At 41.3% G+C, this 16,738-nt stretch overlaps 1 protein-coding gene across 4 annotated transcripts in view; it reads right to left on the reverse strand.

Moving 5' to 3' along the window:
- slc38a11 (solute carrier family 38 member 11) overlaps nt 1-16,738 on the reverse strand; it is a 114,026-nt gene that overhangs the window by 16,978 nt on the left and 80,310 nt on the right. For 3 of the 4 annotated variants that reach the window (XM_063050144.1, XM_063050142.1, XM_063050143.1), the window contains 2 exons: nt 10,662-10,823; nt 6,895-7,007 (listed from right to left, as the gene is read on the reverse strand). In XM_063050144.1, the coding sequence (XP_062906214.1) occupies nt 6,895-7,007; nt 10,662-10,823 (275 nt within the window). Of the gene's footprint in view, nt 1-906; nt 1,545-6,894; nt 7,008-10,661; nt 10,824-16,738 lie in introns of those variants that run through there. The other variant, XM_063050145.1, reaches the window with a different exon arrangement.

Consider the following 16,738-nt stretch of genomic DNA (forward strand, 5'->3'; position numbering starts at 1 on the left):
ATCACGCAGAAAGGGAGAGGACAAGGTGGTGATCACACGGAAAGGGTGAGGACAGGGTGGAGATCATGCAGAAAGTGTGAGGAGAAGGTGGTGATCATGCAGAAAGGGAGAGGACAAGGTGGAGACCACGCAGAAAGGGAGAGGACAAGGTGGAGATCATGCAGAAAGGGAGAAGACAAGGTGGAGGTCACACAGAAAGGGTGAGGACAAGGTGGAGATCATGCAGAAAGGGTGAGGACAAGGTGGTTACCACTAGACGAAGACCTTAACTACCTGGCCACGTGCCCAACACATGGTGGAGGTCATGCAGAGAGGGTGCGGTCATTTGGATCTGAAACTGTGATGGCCCAGCAGACCATGTGGACTGAACCACATGCCTGGATAGACAGGTACAGTAAAAGGGGAAATTAACCTAGAAACCTGCAAAAGGGATCAACCAAGAACAGATTGATTGGAAGTGGAAGGGGAAATAGAAAGAGAATGCAGAGCCGACAGGATCGAGCTGAAAATGCATTTAAATAAATAGTGTGAGTGTAGATAATTTCAAGGGCAGCATGGGCAAGGCCTGCTTCCATGATCTATGACTCTATGTCTGGCAATACTCGTATTTGATTAAAAATGTAAATTTAATTATCTGCTTGAAAGGATGAATATACTACTTGGACAGCAACTGTGCTCACTGCTAACCTCAAAGGAAGCTGCACCTCCTCTAGCACAGTCTTCATTCTGTCTTCTGCTTACGCATTGAGGTATGAGATCAATGGGCCAACTGGCATGCAGCAGCTATGTTATTAAGCTGTCAGAGACTTAATCACATTACCGCTTTATTACAGAGTACAAACAAGAATGGAAAAGTACAATGTTCGACTAATGTTTAAGCTTTCTGCAGGACACAAAATAAAGATTAGAGTTTATAGATAAGATTAAGTATTTGTAATACTTTGACCCCACAAATAATATTTTTGAAATTCTAAATTTTGAAATAAGTAGCAAACATACAACTTGGGATGTTGGACATGGAAAGTTTTCTGAGCTTAGACAAACTCTGCACTAACTAAAATTTTCATCAGTCCAACAATTGTCTTAATTACAGTATTACTAAACCAGGCTGCTGAAGTGGTCTGAATCACTGAGAGCAGCATTGAATGACACAAGCATAGAGTTCCCAAAGTTTCGTACAGTTTCATGAATTCTGCAGTTCATGTTCCATGTGTCTTTGATTACTTTTTTCACTATTCGCATGATTGATCAAGGCATCAAGACTGAAGGCAAAGGACGAACTGGTCTTCATTTCACTACTACGTGAGGTTTTCTCACTTCAGCACCTAACCAACTTTGCAGCTGTGGCCTGTAGCCATTGGCACTCAGCTCAGTGCTGAACTGGCTTCATGGCAGTGCGCTGCAGCCATCGGGCTCCTGGACTAGCTTCTGGGCAAGTTCATTCCAGCACTTACTGTTCCCTTGAATTCAATCTTGTAGTCGTGTCCTCCAAGAAACAGAGCCTTACTCTGCACTTGTACTACTGCTGTTAGTGGATCACCCTTCTGTGGATTGAAAATGGACACTAGTGTTTGATGATCAGTCATTAGGGTTAACTCTCTCCCATGCAGGTACTAGATGAAATGTTTTACAACCCAAAACAGACTCAAGGCCTCTCTGTCAATTTGTGCATAGTTTGCTCTGCAGCGGTAAGGGAACATGATGCAAAGACTATTGGGTGTTCACTTCCATCACTCATAACATGTGACATGACTGCACTTTTACCATAAAGCAAGGATCTATAGGCAAGCTTCACTGGCTGATATGGATCATAGAACATAGAGTGGTACAGCACAGTACAGGCCCTTCGGCCCACAATGTTGTGCCGACCCTCAAACCCTGCCTCCCATATAAGCCCCCACCTTAAATTCCTCCATATACCTGTCTAGTAGTCTCTTAAACTTCACTAGTGTATCTGCCTCCACCACTGACTCAGGCAGTGCATTCCACGCACCAACCACTCTCTGAGTAAAAAACCTTCCTCTAATATCCCCCTTGAACTTCCCACCCCTTACCTTAAAGCCATGTCCTCTTGTATTGAGCAGTGGTGCCCTGGGGAAGAGGTGCTGGCTATCCACTCTATCAATTTCTCTTATTATCTTGTACACCTCTATCATGTCTCCTCTCATCCTCCTTCTCTCCAAAGAGTAAAGCCCTAGCTCCCACATCATAACGTGTGACTACAGTGTCTGACTTCACCGTTCCTTTATCTTTTTTGACAGATACCTCACACTGCTTTGTCCATTGCCATTTCTTCCCAATCTGTAGTAATGAGTTTAAGAGGTGGAGTACAGTATGGCAGAACCTGTTACAGTGATTGACAATTCCTAAAACGGATAGCAACTGCGACATATCCTTTGGCCTTGGGACATCCACAACTGCTTGAAGTTTCTCAGCATACTTGTGTAAAGTTTGTGCGTCAATGGTATCAACACTGTAAGTGATGCCTAGTATAAAGAATTCACACCTTAATTAATGAGTCATGTTGTCTTGGTTTTTTGGGTTTGTGTGGTGAAAAATGCAATTTATTCGCAAACTTTAAATAAAGAGAAAACATTTACAGTGAGTTTGGATTACATTGCTTTGATTTTATGTCCAAATCATGTTTACTGTTCGTATGAGAGTTATTTGATTTAGAAAACAATGTTATTTTTCCTACAAACAAGAATTGTGGGAAAGTAGTTCAAAGAAATTTGAAATTTGATTTGTTTATCATAAATTCTTTAAAGTTTATTTCAATGGAACTTGTTAATATAGCATATTTAATGTGTAAAATTGAATATAAATAAATAACAGAATTGAAAAGGAAAGTTGGTCTTGGTAACGGTAACCATTAATATTAGTTTATTACAAAGACTATCAATTTGATTTTGTGAAGGATATCTGTCATCCTTGCCCTGTATGACTCTTGATCCATTAATGTTGTTGACTGATAATTGTCTGCTCAGTTTAGGGTATTAAGAATGAAAAGTAAACACTAATGCCTCCACTCATATCCACAACCTGTTAAAATATTTTAACAATGAGTTCTCAACACTGTTGAGCAAAAGATTGGTCAAAAAGGTCCTTAACATTTGACTAGATGGTCAAAGAATATTGGGGATGTAATTCCTATTTTTAAGGGCTTGTCAGCGGGAGACACACTGGTCAAAGATGGGTCATTAAAAATTCTGGATGCACAAGGAACAAGAGCTGGAAGAGCACAGAAGCGATCTGGGAAAGGATGCTTTGCAAAGCAATTTTAAAATCACGATCTTGCTTGACCAGGAGGCAGTTCAGTTCAACAGATAAATGAGCGAAGGGAACCTGATGGGAGGTGGAACTTGGATAGCAGAAACATGAAGGAGCTCAAGCTTCCAGAGACATAAGGGCTATGAGGGCTGGGAGGAGAAAACTGTGGTCAATAGAGCAGAAATATGAGGTACCAATTAGAGGGGATGCAATATTAGATCTCCTGTTAGGAAACGAGTTAAGACAAGTGACGGAAGTGTGTGTAGGGGAGCACTTTGGTTCCAGTGATCATAACACCATTAGTTTCAACCTGATCATGGACAAGGATAGATCTGGTCCTAGGGTTGAGGTTCTGAACTGGAAGAAGGCCAAATTTGAAGAAATGAGAAAGGATCTAAAAAGCATGGATTGGGACAGGTTGTTCTCTGGCAAGGATGTGATCGGTAAGTGGGAAGCCTTCAAAGGAGAAATTTTGAGAGTGCAGAGCTTGTATGTTCCTGTCAGGATTAAAGGCAAAGTGAATAGGAATAAGGAACCTTGGTTCTCAAGGGATATTGCAACTCTGATAAAGAAGAAGAGAAAGTTGTATGACATGTATAGGAAACATGTATAGGAGTAAATAAGGTGCTTGAGGAGTATAAAAAGTGCAAGAAAATACTTAAGAAGCAAATCAGGAGGGCTAAAAGAAGACATGAGGTTGCCTTGGCAGTCAAAGTGAAGGATAATCCAAAGAGCTTTTACAGGTATATTAAGAGTAAAAGGATTGTAAGGGATAAAATTGGTCCTCTTGAAGATCAGAGTGGTCGGCTATGTGTGGAGCCAAAAGAAATGGGGGACATCTTAAGTGGGTTTTTTGCGTCAGTATTTACTAAGGAAACTGGCATGAAGTCTGTGGAATTAAGGGAAACAAGTAGTGAGATCATGGAAACTGTACAGATTGAAAAGGAGGAGGTGCTTGCTATCTTGAGGCAAATTAAAGTGGATAAATCCCCAGGACCTGACAGGGTATTCCCTCGGACCTTGAGGGAGACCAGTGTTGAAATTGCAGGGCCCTGGCAGATATATTTAAAATGTCAGTGTCTATGGGTGAGGAGGCAGAGGATTGGAGAGTGGCTCACGTTGTTCTGTTGTTTAAAAAAGGATCGAAAAGTAATCCGGGAAATTATAGGCCGGTAAATTTGACATCGGTAGTGGGTAAGTTATTGGAGGGAGTACTAAGAGACAGAATCTACAAGCATTTGGATAGACAGAGACTTATTTGGGAGAGTCAACATGGCTTTGTGCGTGGTAGGTCATGTTGGACCAATCTATTAGAGTTTTTCGAGGAGGTTACCAGGAAAGTGGATGAAGGGAAGGCAGTGGATGTTGTCCACATGGACTTCAGTAAGGCTGCATGGGAGGTTAGTTAGGAAAATTCAGTTGCTAGGTATACATGGAGAGGAGGTAAACTGGATTAGACATTGGCTCAATGGAAGAAGCCAAAGAGTTGTAGTAGAGGATTGCTTCTCAGAGTGGAGGCCTGTGACTAGTGGTGTGCCACAGGGATCAGTGCTGGGTCCATTGTAATTTGTCATCTATATCAATGATCTGGATGATAATCCGGTAAATTGGATCAGCAAATTTGCTGATGATACAAAGATTGGAGGTGTAGTGGACAGTGAGGAAGGTTTTCAAAGCTTGCAGAGGGATTTGGACCAGCTGGAAAAATGGGCTGAAAATGGCAGATGGAGTTTAATACAGACAAGTGTGAGGTATTGCACTTTGGAAGGACAAACCAAGGTAGAACTTACAAGGTAAATGGTAAGGCACTGAGGAGTGCAGTGGAACAGAGGGATCCGGGAATACAGATACAAAATTCCCTAAAAGTTGCGTCACAGGTAGGTAGGTCATAAAGAGAGCTTTTGGTACATTGGCCTTTATTAATCGAAGTATTGAGTATAAGAGCTGGAATGTTATGATGAGGTTGTATAAGGCATTGGTGAGGCCAAATCTGGAGTATTGTGTTCAGTTTTGGTCACCAGATTACAGGAAGGATATTAATAAGGTTGAAAGATTGCAGAGAAGGATTACAAGGATGTTGCCGGGACTTGAGAAACTCAGTTACAGAGAAAGGTTGAATAGGTTAGGACTTTATTCCCTGGAGCGTAGAAGAATGAGGGGAGATTTGATAGAGGTATATAAAATTATGATGGGTATAGATAGAGTGAATGCAAGCAGGCTTTTTCCACTGAGGCAAGGGGAGAAAAAAACCAGAGGATATGGGTTAAGGGTGAGCGGGGAAAAGTTTAAAGGGAACATTGGGGGGGGGGCTTCTTCACTCAGAGAGTGGTGGGAGTATGGAATGAGCTGCCAGACGAGGTGGTAAATGCAGGTTCTTTTTTAACGTTTAAGAATAAATTGGACAGGTACATGGATGGGAGGTGTATGGAGGGATATGGTCCGTGTGCAGGTCAGTGGGACTAGGCAGAAAATGGTTCGGCACAGCCAAGAAGGGTCAAAAGGCCTGTTTCTGTGCTGTAGTTTTTCTATGGTTTCTATGGTTTCTAAATAGAAAAACCTGATGGTAAAGCCACTGCAGATGAGTTTTGAGAGCGGATGGATTGAGACATTGGCTGTGCTACAGATGTGGAAGTAGATTGTCTTGTGATTAAAGAAGTTAATGATGTTAATAAACCTCTTTATGTGATATTACACTTGATCATGTCAATAAACATTCTGCTTTTCTAAAAAAAAATTGTATACACATTGGATATTTCATCACAATGGATAATGACTATTGGAAACAATCACCACTAGAAGTGAACATAATAAAATATTTAATTTGAAGAGTACCATTTTCTCTCTGCCTATATTGTATTAAAATAGGTTTCAGCTAGTCTTGTGGTGGAAGAAATGTATTATTGTGTATAACGAAGTTAGACTGTACAACATATGAGCAGAATTAGGCCATTTGGCCCAACATGTCTGCTCTGCCATTCCAGCATGGCTGATTTATTATCCCTCTCAACCCCATTCTCCTGCCTTCTAACCCTTTAACTTTAACACCCCGATTAATCAAGAACCTAGCAATATCCACCATAAATATCCCCAATGATTTGTCCTACACAACTATCTATGGCAATGAATTCCACAGGTTCGCCACCTTCCTCATCTCTGTTCTAAATAGACATCCCCCAATTCAAAGTCTGTGTACTCTGGTCCTAGACTGCCCCACTATAGGAAACATCCTCTCCACATCCACTCTATCTCAGTCTTTCAATATTCAATAGGTTTCAATGAGGTCACCCCTCATTCTTCTAAACTCTAACGAGTAAAGGGCTATAGCTATCAAATGCTCCTCATATCCTCATAAATTAATCCTTTAATTCCTGGGATAATTCCTATGAATCTTCTCTGGAAGTTCTCCAATGCCAGTGCATCCTTGCTTAAGTAAGGTCCCAAATCTGCTCACAATACTCCAAGTGTGGTCTGAACAATGCCTTATAAAGCCTCAGTATTATATCCTTGCTTTTGTATTCTAATCCTCTTGAAAAGAATGCTAACATTGTATTTGCCTTCCTTAATTTACTTTGGAAACCTCTGTCATAAATTCACAAAAGTAGTCTTACAATAAGTTTAACTTACTTCACGGATCACAAAGCATTCAATTGGATATGTCAAAATAGTAGTTAGTCCATAGAGAAGCCTTCCAATGGTAGCCCAAGCATCATTTTTGCAATAATTTTCAAATAGATCTCCTGATTGAAAAACAAAGTTCCAGAATGATTTGCACATTTCATTGAAATGAGTAAATACACCAGGACTCTTCCTCATGAAATATATTCTCATTCTAAGGTAACTCTTTCATTCAGAAAAAAAAAGATCTTACATTATCTTGGAATGCTGGTTTATATTTTTGTAATTTCTTTCTATATCAAATCAAGCAAAAAACAACATATGCCTCATGTCAATACTCATGGCATTGCTTCTCAACTAAAAAAAAACTTTTTAGTTTCCAGTCTTTGAATTAAAATGCCATCATCAAATTGAGTATGCTTGCCATTGTGAAACTGCATGCAGTCAAAGCAGGTGAGATGCTCTTTACACTGTATGTACCACTAAAACATCCAAATGGATAGAATCTAATATCAAAGAAATCATGATGCATAAAGAGCTCACTTAGCACCCTTAGGCATATATAATATTAATTCATCAAATCCCTTTTTATAATTTAAAAAATTGAATTACAAATGTTATAGTCCTTGACTTGAAGGTCATCTACAGGATTAAATAACTAAGTTACAAAACTCCGGCTTTTCTAATTCCCAATTTTTGTAAGTTGTTATTTTTGTGCTTTGTGGCGTATTCAGAAGCACTTTTGCCATTTCCTTTGCATGTGTCTGTTTTTTTCACAAGGCTGGGTTGCTAGCTCAATGCTCAACCCAGCACAGATGGAAAGCGAGCGAGGGGCCAGTTGGATTTGAACCTATGACTGATTGCCTCAAAGTCTGGTGCTGATGTTCACTGCATCACCAGCCAGCAATTTTTTTTTGTAAGAGGTTGTGCAGAACCAATTACCCACATTCTCACAATATTTCATAATGCTGGAAATCTTCATTTGAAAAATCATCTTTCTCTGTCCAATGATTAAAAGTTTGATTTGAATAACACTCATTCTTGGCATGCTCCTTGTGATCAAGCCAGTTTTGTGTATGGCTCCAGCATAACTCCTATGGTCCATGTGATTTTCCTGTTCAAATTCAGCACTACCTCATTGTTTTTACATTCAGTCATCTCACATATAAAATTCAGAAACCTGTTTGATTAACCTATGATCTTTGCATTTTCACTCCTTGGTATCGCTTCTCAGTCATATAATCAAACATAGGTCCAATAAATTTGTAGCTGCAGTTGCCTCTTTGACCTCTGACCATTTTTGGAGGATAACAAAATGTCCATAAGACCAGATCCATAAATATACTGAGATCTAAGAAACAGCCATTAATTTAGTCATGGGCTTTTCCTCCCTGTTTGACTGGCTTTGAAGCCAAAGGCAGTCAGGGATTGCAGGGATAGGGCTCCTCATTGTCTTTTTGTGTTATCCAAACAACGAATGGTTCATGAATACGTATGAAGGATACTGAGGAAGGAGACACAAGAGGCTACACATGCTGGAGTGGGGTTGAGAGGGAAAAAGAGTCACGGTTGACTGGTGTAGGAGATTCAGAAAAACTGTTCAAAAAAGGATGTAAGCAAAAGACAGATAATTATAGGCCAGTTAGTTTAACATCTGTAGTTGGGAAATTACTTGACGCTATCATTAAAGAAGAAATAGCGAAGCATCTGGAAAGAAATGGATCCATCAGTCAGACACAGCATGGATTCCACAAAGGCAGGTTCTGTTTGACAAACTTACTGGAGTTCTTTGAGGATATAATGAGCGCAGTGGATAGAGGGGAACAGATGGACATTATTTACTTGGACTTATCCATAAGATAAGGATGCATAGAGTTGAAGGTGATGTGTTAGCATGGATAGAGGATTGGTTAACTAATAGAAAGCAGAGAGCTGGGATATATGGGTGTTACTGTGGTTGTCAATCAGTGGTGAATGGTGTGCTGCAGGGATCAGTGTTGGGCCCACAACTTTTCACGATATACATTAACGATCTGGAAGAGAGGACCGAGCGTAGTGTGCCTAAGTTTGCTGATGATACTAAATTGCGTGGAAAAGCAAATTGTGCAGACAATGTGGGGAGTCTGCAGAGAGATATAGATAGGTTAAGTGAGTGTGCAAGGGTCTGGTAGGTGGAGTACAATGTTGGGAACGCGAGGTCATCCACTTTGGAAGGAAAAATGAAAGAGCAGATTATTATTTAAATGGTGAAAGATTGCAGCATGCTGCTGTGCAGAGGGACTTGGGAGTGCTTGTGCATGAATCGCAAAAGGTTAATTTGCAGGTGCAGCAAGCTATCAAGAAGGCAAATGGAATGTTGGTCTTCATTGCTAAAGGGAATGAATTTAAGAGCAGGGAGGTTATGCTGCAATTGTACAGGGTACTGGTGAGGCCGCGCCTGGAGTACTGTGTGTAGTTCTGGTCTCCTTACTTGAGGAAGGATATACTGGCTTTGGAGGTGGTGCAGAGGAGGTTCACCAGGTTGATTCCAGAGATGAGGGGGTTAGACTATGAGAAGAGATTGAGTCGCCTGGGACTGTACTCACTGGAATTCAGAAGAATGAGAGGAGATCTTATAGAAACATATAAAATTATGAAAGGGATAGATAAGATAGAGGCAGACAAGTTGATTCCACTGATAGATGAGTCTAGAACCTAGGGGATGTGGCCTAAAGATTTGGAGGAGTAAATTTAGGATGAAGATGAGGAGGAACTGCTTTCCCAGAGAGTGGTCAATCTGAGGAATTCTCTGCCCAATGAAGCAGTGGAGGCTACCTCAGTAAATATATTTAAGACAAGGTTCGATAGATTTTTGCTAAGTAGGGGAATTAAGGGTTATGGGGAAAAGGCAGGTGGGTAGAGATGAGTCCATGGCCAGATCAGCCATGATCTTGTTGAATGTCGGAGCAGGCTGAACCGGCCGATGGCCGACTCCTGCTCCTATTTCTTATGTTCTTTTGTTCTTATGAATAGCTCCCATGTATTATGGTTTTAATTTACCGGTTTAATTGCAGTGAGCATGGCTTATTCAGAGTACAACACATGACCACTGGTTTTCCAGGAGTGAAAATAATTGGTCTGTACTTGCTGGCATTCTTGCTCTCTTTACCAGTCTTCTCCTGACAGTTGAGACATGGGTCAAAGAAACTCGGCAGAACATCTACAATTTGTAGTTTAAAGCGCCACATACAAAATTCTGGATGAACTCAGCAGGTCAGGCAGCATCTATGGAAAAGATTAAATAACCGACGTTTTGGGCAGAGATCTTTCATCAGGACTGAGAAAGAAGGGGGAAGGGGGAAAGTTGGGGGGAGGGCAAAAAGACTTGCTGGAAAGTGATAGGAGCAGCCAGGTGGGTGGGAAAGGTCTAGGGCTGGAGAAGAAAGAATCGGATCGGAGAGGAGAGTGGACCATAGGATAAAGGGAAGGAGGAGGGCACCCAGGGGAAGTAGAAGGATGGTGAGAAGAAGTAAAAGGTCTGAGAGGGGAATAGAGGAAGTGGGGGGAGGGGTGGAATTTGTTTACTAGAAGGAGAAACCAATATCCATGGCAACAGGTCGGAGGGTGCCCAGATGGAATATAGGTATTGCTCCTCCACCCCGAGGGTGGCCTCATGTTGGCACAAGAGGAGACCATGGATCGACAGTTTGGAACGGGAATCAGAATCGGAATTAAAATGGTTGGCCACTAGGAAGTCCAATTTGTGGCTTGTAGTTTAAGCCAACGTACTCTCCTACCTTGTGTATATCCTGTGAAAGTTCCATACGCAGAGCCAGCAAAGATCAAATAAATAATCAGGGAAAACAAGACGGATATGTGACTGACACAAGACCAATTGTTTATTGTAGGCGTCTCCAGTGATCCATAAATTAGGAAAGTACTATGGTGCGAAACAAAAGCTGAAAGTAGATAACGAAATGTTAATTAATAAATTGATGCACATACTTTAAACTTGGCAAGACAAATTCCAATGATGATCAGTGCTACTATGTAAAACAAAATCTTTTGCCTGGAATCTTGATCATGCGTTTCTGTTTTATTTTGCGTTGTGTGAATGAAAACTGATTCATTCCGAAGTAGATTGCCTTTACAATTATTTCGGAATAGTAACATGCTAGTGGGCCTATTGTAGGAAACAGGGAAAAAATTCTGACAGATGGGTTTATTTGGAACGGCAGTGGTTGTTTCAGAATAGTCATTCATTCATTATGTGCTGTGTCCTATGACGTGAGCAATTAGCGTCTTTCAAGACCAGGATTGTTCTTGGAAAATTTTTCTTCAGAAGTGATTTGCCATTGGCTTCTTCTGGGAAGTGTCTTTATAAGACAGGTGACCCCAACCATTATCAATATTCTTCAGAGATTGTCCGGCTGGTGTCAGTGGCCACATAACCAGGACTTGTGATATGCACCAGCTGCTCATACGAACATCTACCACCTGCTCCCATGGCTTCACATGACCCTGACCGGGGGCTAAGCAGGTGCTACACCTTTGCCAAGGGTGACCTGCTGGCTAGTGGAGGGAAGGAGTGCCTTACACCTCCTTTGGTAGAGACAAGTCTCACCCCGCCACCCATAGTCAGCACAGCTTTGTTAAAGCAAGACCTTGTCTGAATAACTTGATTATTTCACAAGGGGTGACTACACCTGCCAATGGATAGAGCAGCTGATGAAGTCTACATGGGCTGTGATAGGGACTTTGTATGTTCTAGAAGAGGCTTGGACATGGTTACAAATGCAGGGATGAAACAATTGCTTCTGCAATGCTCCCATTATCATGGGAGTTTTCACTGTGACAATGTTGTCTTTGTGGTCATTCCTCCCCGTCCCAACTCCACCCCGCACCACATCTCGCCACACTTCCACCCACTATCCCAACAACAGTGAATGGAGAAGAGAATCACATAACCCTTTCCCACCGATGGAGATATACAGCTCACAGTGATTTGCAAACAAGGCCTTGTCATCTTCATGCAATAGGATCTTTATGTGCTGTGCAGCAAATAGAACAGCCACTATTTAAACCAGTAACACCATATCAGGGTGTCCTACAACTCACTCTGAAATACCTGGATATTTATTTATTACACAGAGTTGTCAATGAATAGGTGAAGAACCAATTTTACTGAAGCTTAAAATTTCTAATAGCATTTTGTTTGGTCATTTGAAGACCATTTGCGGCTACTTGAACAAACTAACACTGCTTGGAGACTAAGCTCTGGGTGGGGGTTTAATCCTGTGTGATGCGCCTTCTGATCCAATCCAATAATAAGGTTTCAAAATTTGAAGAAAGTATTTGATCCTTTGTTGAGAAACTAGCAAAACAAACAATCTGGAAGTGATAAAACCACATTGGTGAGACCTGTGGTAAATTGGAGGACAATTCGTTGAGCATCTCTACACCATCTGCCACAAGTGGGACTTCCCGGTGGCCAAACATTTCAATTCCCATTCCTATTCTCGTCCAACATGTCGATCCATGGCCTCCTTGAGCCAAGATGAGGCCATCCTCAGGGTGGAGGAGCAACAGCTTATATTCTATCCTCACCCTGACCTTTCACTTCTTCTCACCTATTACTTCCCCTTGGATCCCCTCCTCCTTCTCTTCCTCCTACGGTCCACTCTCCCCTCCTATCAAATCTTTCCTCTCCAGCCTTCGACCTTCACCACCCACCTGGTTTCACCTATCACCTTTGAGCTAGCCTCTTTACCCTCCCCCAACCTTTTAATTCACACATTTTCCCCGCTTCCTTCTCAGTCCTGAAGAAGGATCTCAGCCCAAAATGTTGACAGCTTATTCTCTTCCATCGATACTGCCTGATCTGCTCAGCTCCTCTAGCCTGTTGTGTGTGTCGCTTTGGATTTCCAGCATCTGTTGACTTTCTCATATCAATGAAACTAAAGCTAGCAATATAACAAAATAGAGAGACTTAGCGCAATAAACACACTTAAGGTTTCTTCAGTATAATTAAACTATTTCAAATGACGTCAAGTGGTCAACAAAAAAGTTATTCCCTACTCACTCCCCAGCTCAAATCTCTAACTGTCCTAAAGGCAAAAGCATGAATATGTAACTAAAAACTCTTTGCTTTTATCACACCCCCCACATGTGACTAACTACCATAATAAGCTTTGTAAGTGTGTAACAATACAATGCAGATAGAGGACAGACACATGGCTCCAACAGAACACTAAAGATGAACAATTTATGGATCATCTGGGATCCTTTCAGGAACTCGCTGAAATATAGAAATATTTTATTCTCTCCTTTAAAAATCAAAGGTTTGTACGTGATAGAAATGTTCTCAGGTGCGTCTATTTCAATGCAAGGAGTGTTGTAGGTAAGGCAGATGAGTTTAGGGCGTGGATTGGCACGTGGGTTTACGACATTATTGCTATTAGTGAGACTTGGTTGCAGGAGGGGCAGGACTGACAGTTTAATGTTCCGGGGTTCCGTTGTCTCAGACGTGACAGAGGGGGAGGAGTGGCATTCAGGGGAAATATCACAGCTGTGCATAGGCAGGACAGCCCGGAGAGCTTGTCTACAGAGGCCATATGGGTGGAGCTGAGGAACGGAAAAGGTGTGACCATACTAATAGGGTTGTATTATAGACCACCCAATAGTCAGAGAGAATTAGAGGAGCAAATCTGTAGAGAGATAGCAGACTGATGTAAGAAACAGAAAGTTGTAATAGGAGGAGATTTTAACTTTCCAAATATTGACTGGGACTCCCACACTGTGAAAGGGATAGATGGCTTGGAGCTTGTCAAATGTATTCAGGAAAGTTTTCTAAATCAATATATAGAGGTACCTACGAGAGAGGATGCAATACTTGATCTCCTATTAGGGAGCCTGACAGGTCAGGTGACAGAAGTATGTGTAAGTGAACATTTTGGGTCCAGTGACCATAATGTCATTAGCTTCAAGTTAATTATGGATAAGGATAGGTCTGGTCCTCGAGTTGAGGTTCTAAATTGGAGAAGGGCCAATTTTGTGGAAATGAGGAAGGATCTAGGAAGAGTGGATTGGGATAAGTTGCTTTCTGGCAAGGATGTGTTCAGTAAGCGGAAGGCCTTCAAAGGCGCAATATTGAGAGTGCAGAGTTTGCATGTTCCTGCCAGGATTAAAGGCAAAGTTAACAGGCATAGGGAAACTTGGTTTTCAAGGGATATTGGTGATCTGGTTAAGAAAAAGAGAGAGGTGTCTAGCAGGCATAGGCAACAAAGAACAAATGAGATACTTGAAGAGTACAGAAAATGTAAGAAAATACTAAAGAAGGAAATCAGGAAGACAAAAAGAAGACATGAGGTTGCTTTCGCAGATAATGTGAAGGTAAACCCAAAGGGTTTCTACAAGTATATTAAGAGCAAAAAAGATAGTAAGGGACAAAATTGGTCCCTTAGAAGATCAGAGTGGTCGTCTATGTGTGGAACCTTATGAGATGGAGGAGATCTTAAACAGTTTTTTTGCATCAGTATTTACTCAGGAAACTGGCGGAGTGTATATAGAAGGAAGGGAAACAAGCAGTAGTGTTATGGAACATATAGAGATTAAAGAGGAGGAGGTGCTTGCTGCCTTACAGTGAATAAAGGTAGATAAATCCCCTGGGCCTGACATGATATTTCCTCGGACCTTGAGAGATACTAGTGTAGAAATTGCAAGGGCCCTGGCAGAAATATCTGAAGTGTCCTTAGCCACGGGTGCGGTGCCAGAGGATTGGAGGGTAGCTCATGTTGTTCCGTTGTTTAAAAAAAGGCTCCAAAAGTAAACCAGGTAATTACAGGCCGGTGAGCCTGACATCAGTAGTAGGTAAATTATTGGAAGGTGTTCTGAGAGATCGGATATACAAGTATTTGGACAGCCAAGAGCTGATTTAGGATAGTCAGCATGGCTTTGTACATGGTAGGTCGTGCTTAATGAATCTTGTAGAGTTTTTTGAGGTGGTTACCAAGGAAGTAGATGAAGGAAAGGCTGTGGATGTTGTCTACATGGACTTTAGTAAGGCCTTTGACAAGGTCCCACATGGGAGGTTAGTTCAGAAGGTTCAGACACTAGGAATCCATGAAGAGGTTGTAAACTGGATTCAAAATTGGCTGTGTGGGAGAAGACAGAGAGTGGTAGTGGATGATCGCTTCTCAGACTGGAGGCCTGTGACTAGTGGTGGGTCCCAGGGATCTGTGCTGGGACCATTGTTGTTTGTTGTCTATATCAATGATCTAGATGATACTGTGGTAAATTAGATCAGCAAATTTACTGATGACACTAAGATTGGAGGTGTGTAGACAGCGAGGAAGGCTTTCAAAGCTTGCAGGGGGATCTGGACCAACCGGAAAAATGGGCCAGAAAATGGCAGATGGAATTTAATGCAGACAAGTGTGAGGTGTTGCATTTTGGAAGGACAAATCAAGGTAGGACATACATAGTAAATGGTAGGGCACTGAGGAGTGTGAAGGAACAAAGGGATCTGGGAGTTCAGATACATAATTCCCTGAAAGTGGTGTCACAGGTAGACAGGGTTGTAAAGAAGGCTTTTGGCATCCTGGCATTCATAAATCGAAGTATTGAGTATAGGAGTTGGGATGGTATGGTGAGGTTGTATAAGACATTGGTGAGGCCAAATTTGGACTATTGTATGCAGTTCTGCTCACCTAACTATAGGAAGAACATCAGTAAGATTGAAAGAGTGCATAGAAGATTCACTAGGATGTTGCCAGGTCTTCAGGAGTTGATTTACAGGGAAAGATTGAACAGGTTAGGACTCTATTCCTTGGAGCGTAGAAGAATGGGGGGGGATTTGATAGAGGTTTACAAAATTATGAGGGGTATAGACAGAGTAAATGCGAGTAGGCTCTTTCCACTTAGATTAGGAGCAATGTGCCCTCTAATTTTTAGTAGTCAGTGTGCGCAAAAATCTTATGTTGTGCAAATTTTTTCGCCTGTGACAAAAGTATGTGCACACTGAATGCACACATGGCACAGTTTATGTAGGTTTTCAAAATATCTGACATAAAACTGCACAGAATAACAATAAAATAACTTACATATTTAAGTCACTCAGTTATTTTTTCTCTCTCCTGTCTTTGGCATTTACCCATTCTTTGTAAGTTCTACCTAGACTAATAAAACTTCCATCCAATTGATAGCTTTTGTTTCTCATTAACATATCCAAATGACATTCACCTAAACGGTTTTCTCAGCTTGTTTTTGAGTTGATTCATTAGGCTAAAACCTCGCTCACAGTCCGCACTAGATGCAAGAACGGTTCCCCCAATGTCCATCAACTCTGCAAGGTCGCAAAACTGTTTATTTTGAAGTACAAATGCCACCACTTGAGCAACGTTTGAAATCAGTTTGGATTTAATTTTTCTTGCACAGAAAATTTCAAATCATTAAACTGTCTAACTATTACAGTGTTTTCGGCTAGAAAATCATGATATTTTAGACATAAGGCATTAACTTGTTCATCGCCAAGTGTGAAGTCACAATCTGCAATTGCGGAGAAATCAAAAAGCTGACCATTCTTGTACCTCATCTTCAGGAAACCTTTCTTCCAAATGAACACAAAGACTACTTATAAAAGTCAACAGCGAACTTGTAACTACTGTGACATTTTCTTCACGTTGTTGGCTTAGCAAAACTTTAACTTTGTCACTCCACGAAACATTGTCTCCCAGATACTGCTTTCTCATCTTGTTAATTTTGCCTCGCGCAAAATGAACTGAATGAATCGGTGTCAGGCCACTCTTTTGCAGAATCTTGCACAGTGCAGCCAGTTCATCACTTAACACCTGTAAAGGTACTTTGTATGTGATGC

The sequence above is a fragment of the Mobula hypostoma genome, chromosome 6, assembly GCF_963921235.1.
Source record: "Mobula hypostoma chromosome 6, sMobHyp1.1, whole genome shotgun sequence".
Classification (NCBI taxonomy): domain Eukaryota; kingdom Metazoa; phylum Chordata; class Chondrichthyes; order Myliobatiformes; family Myliobatidae; genus Mobula; species Mobula hypostoma.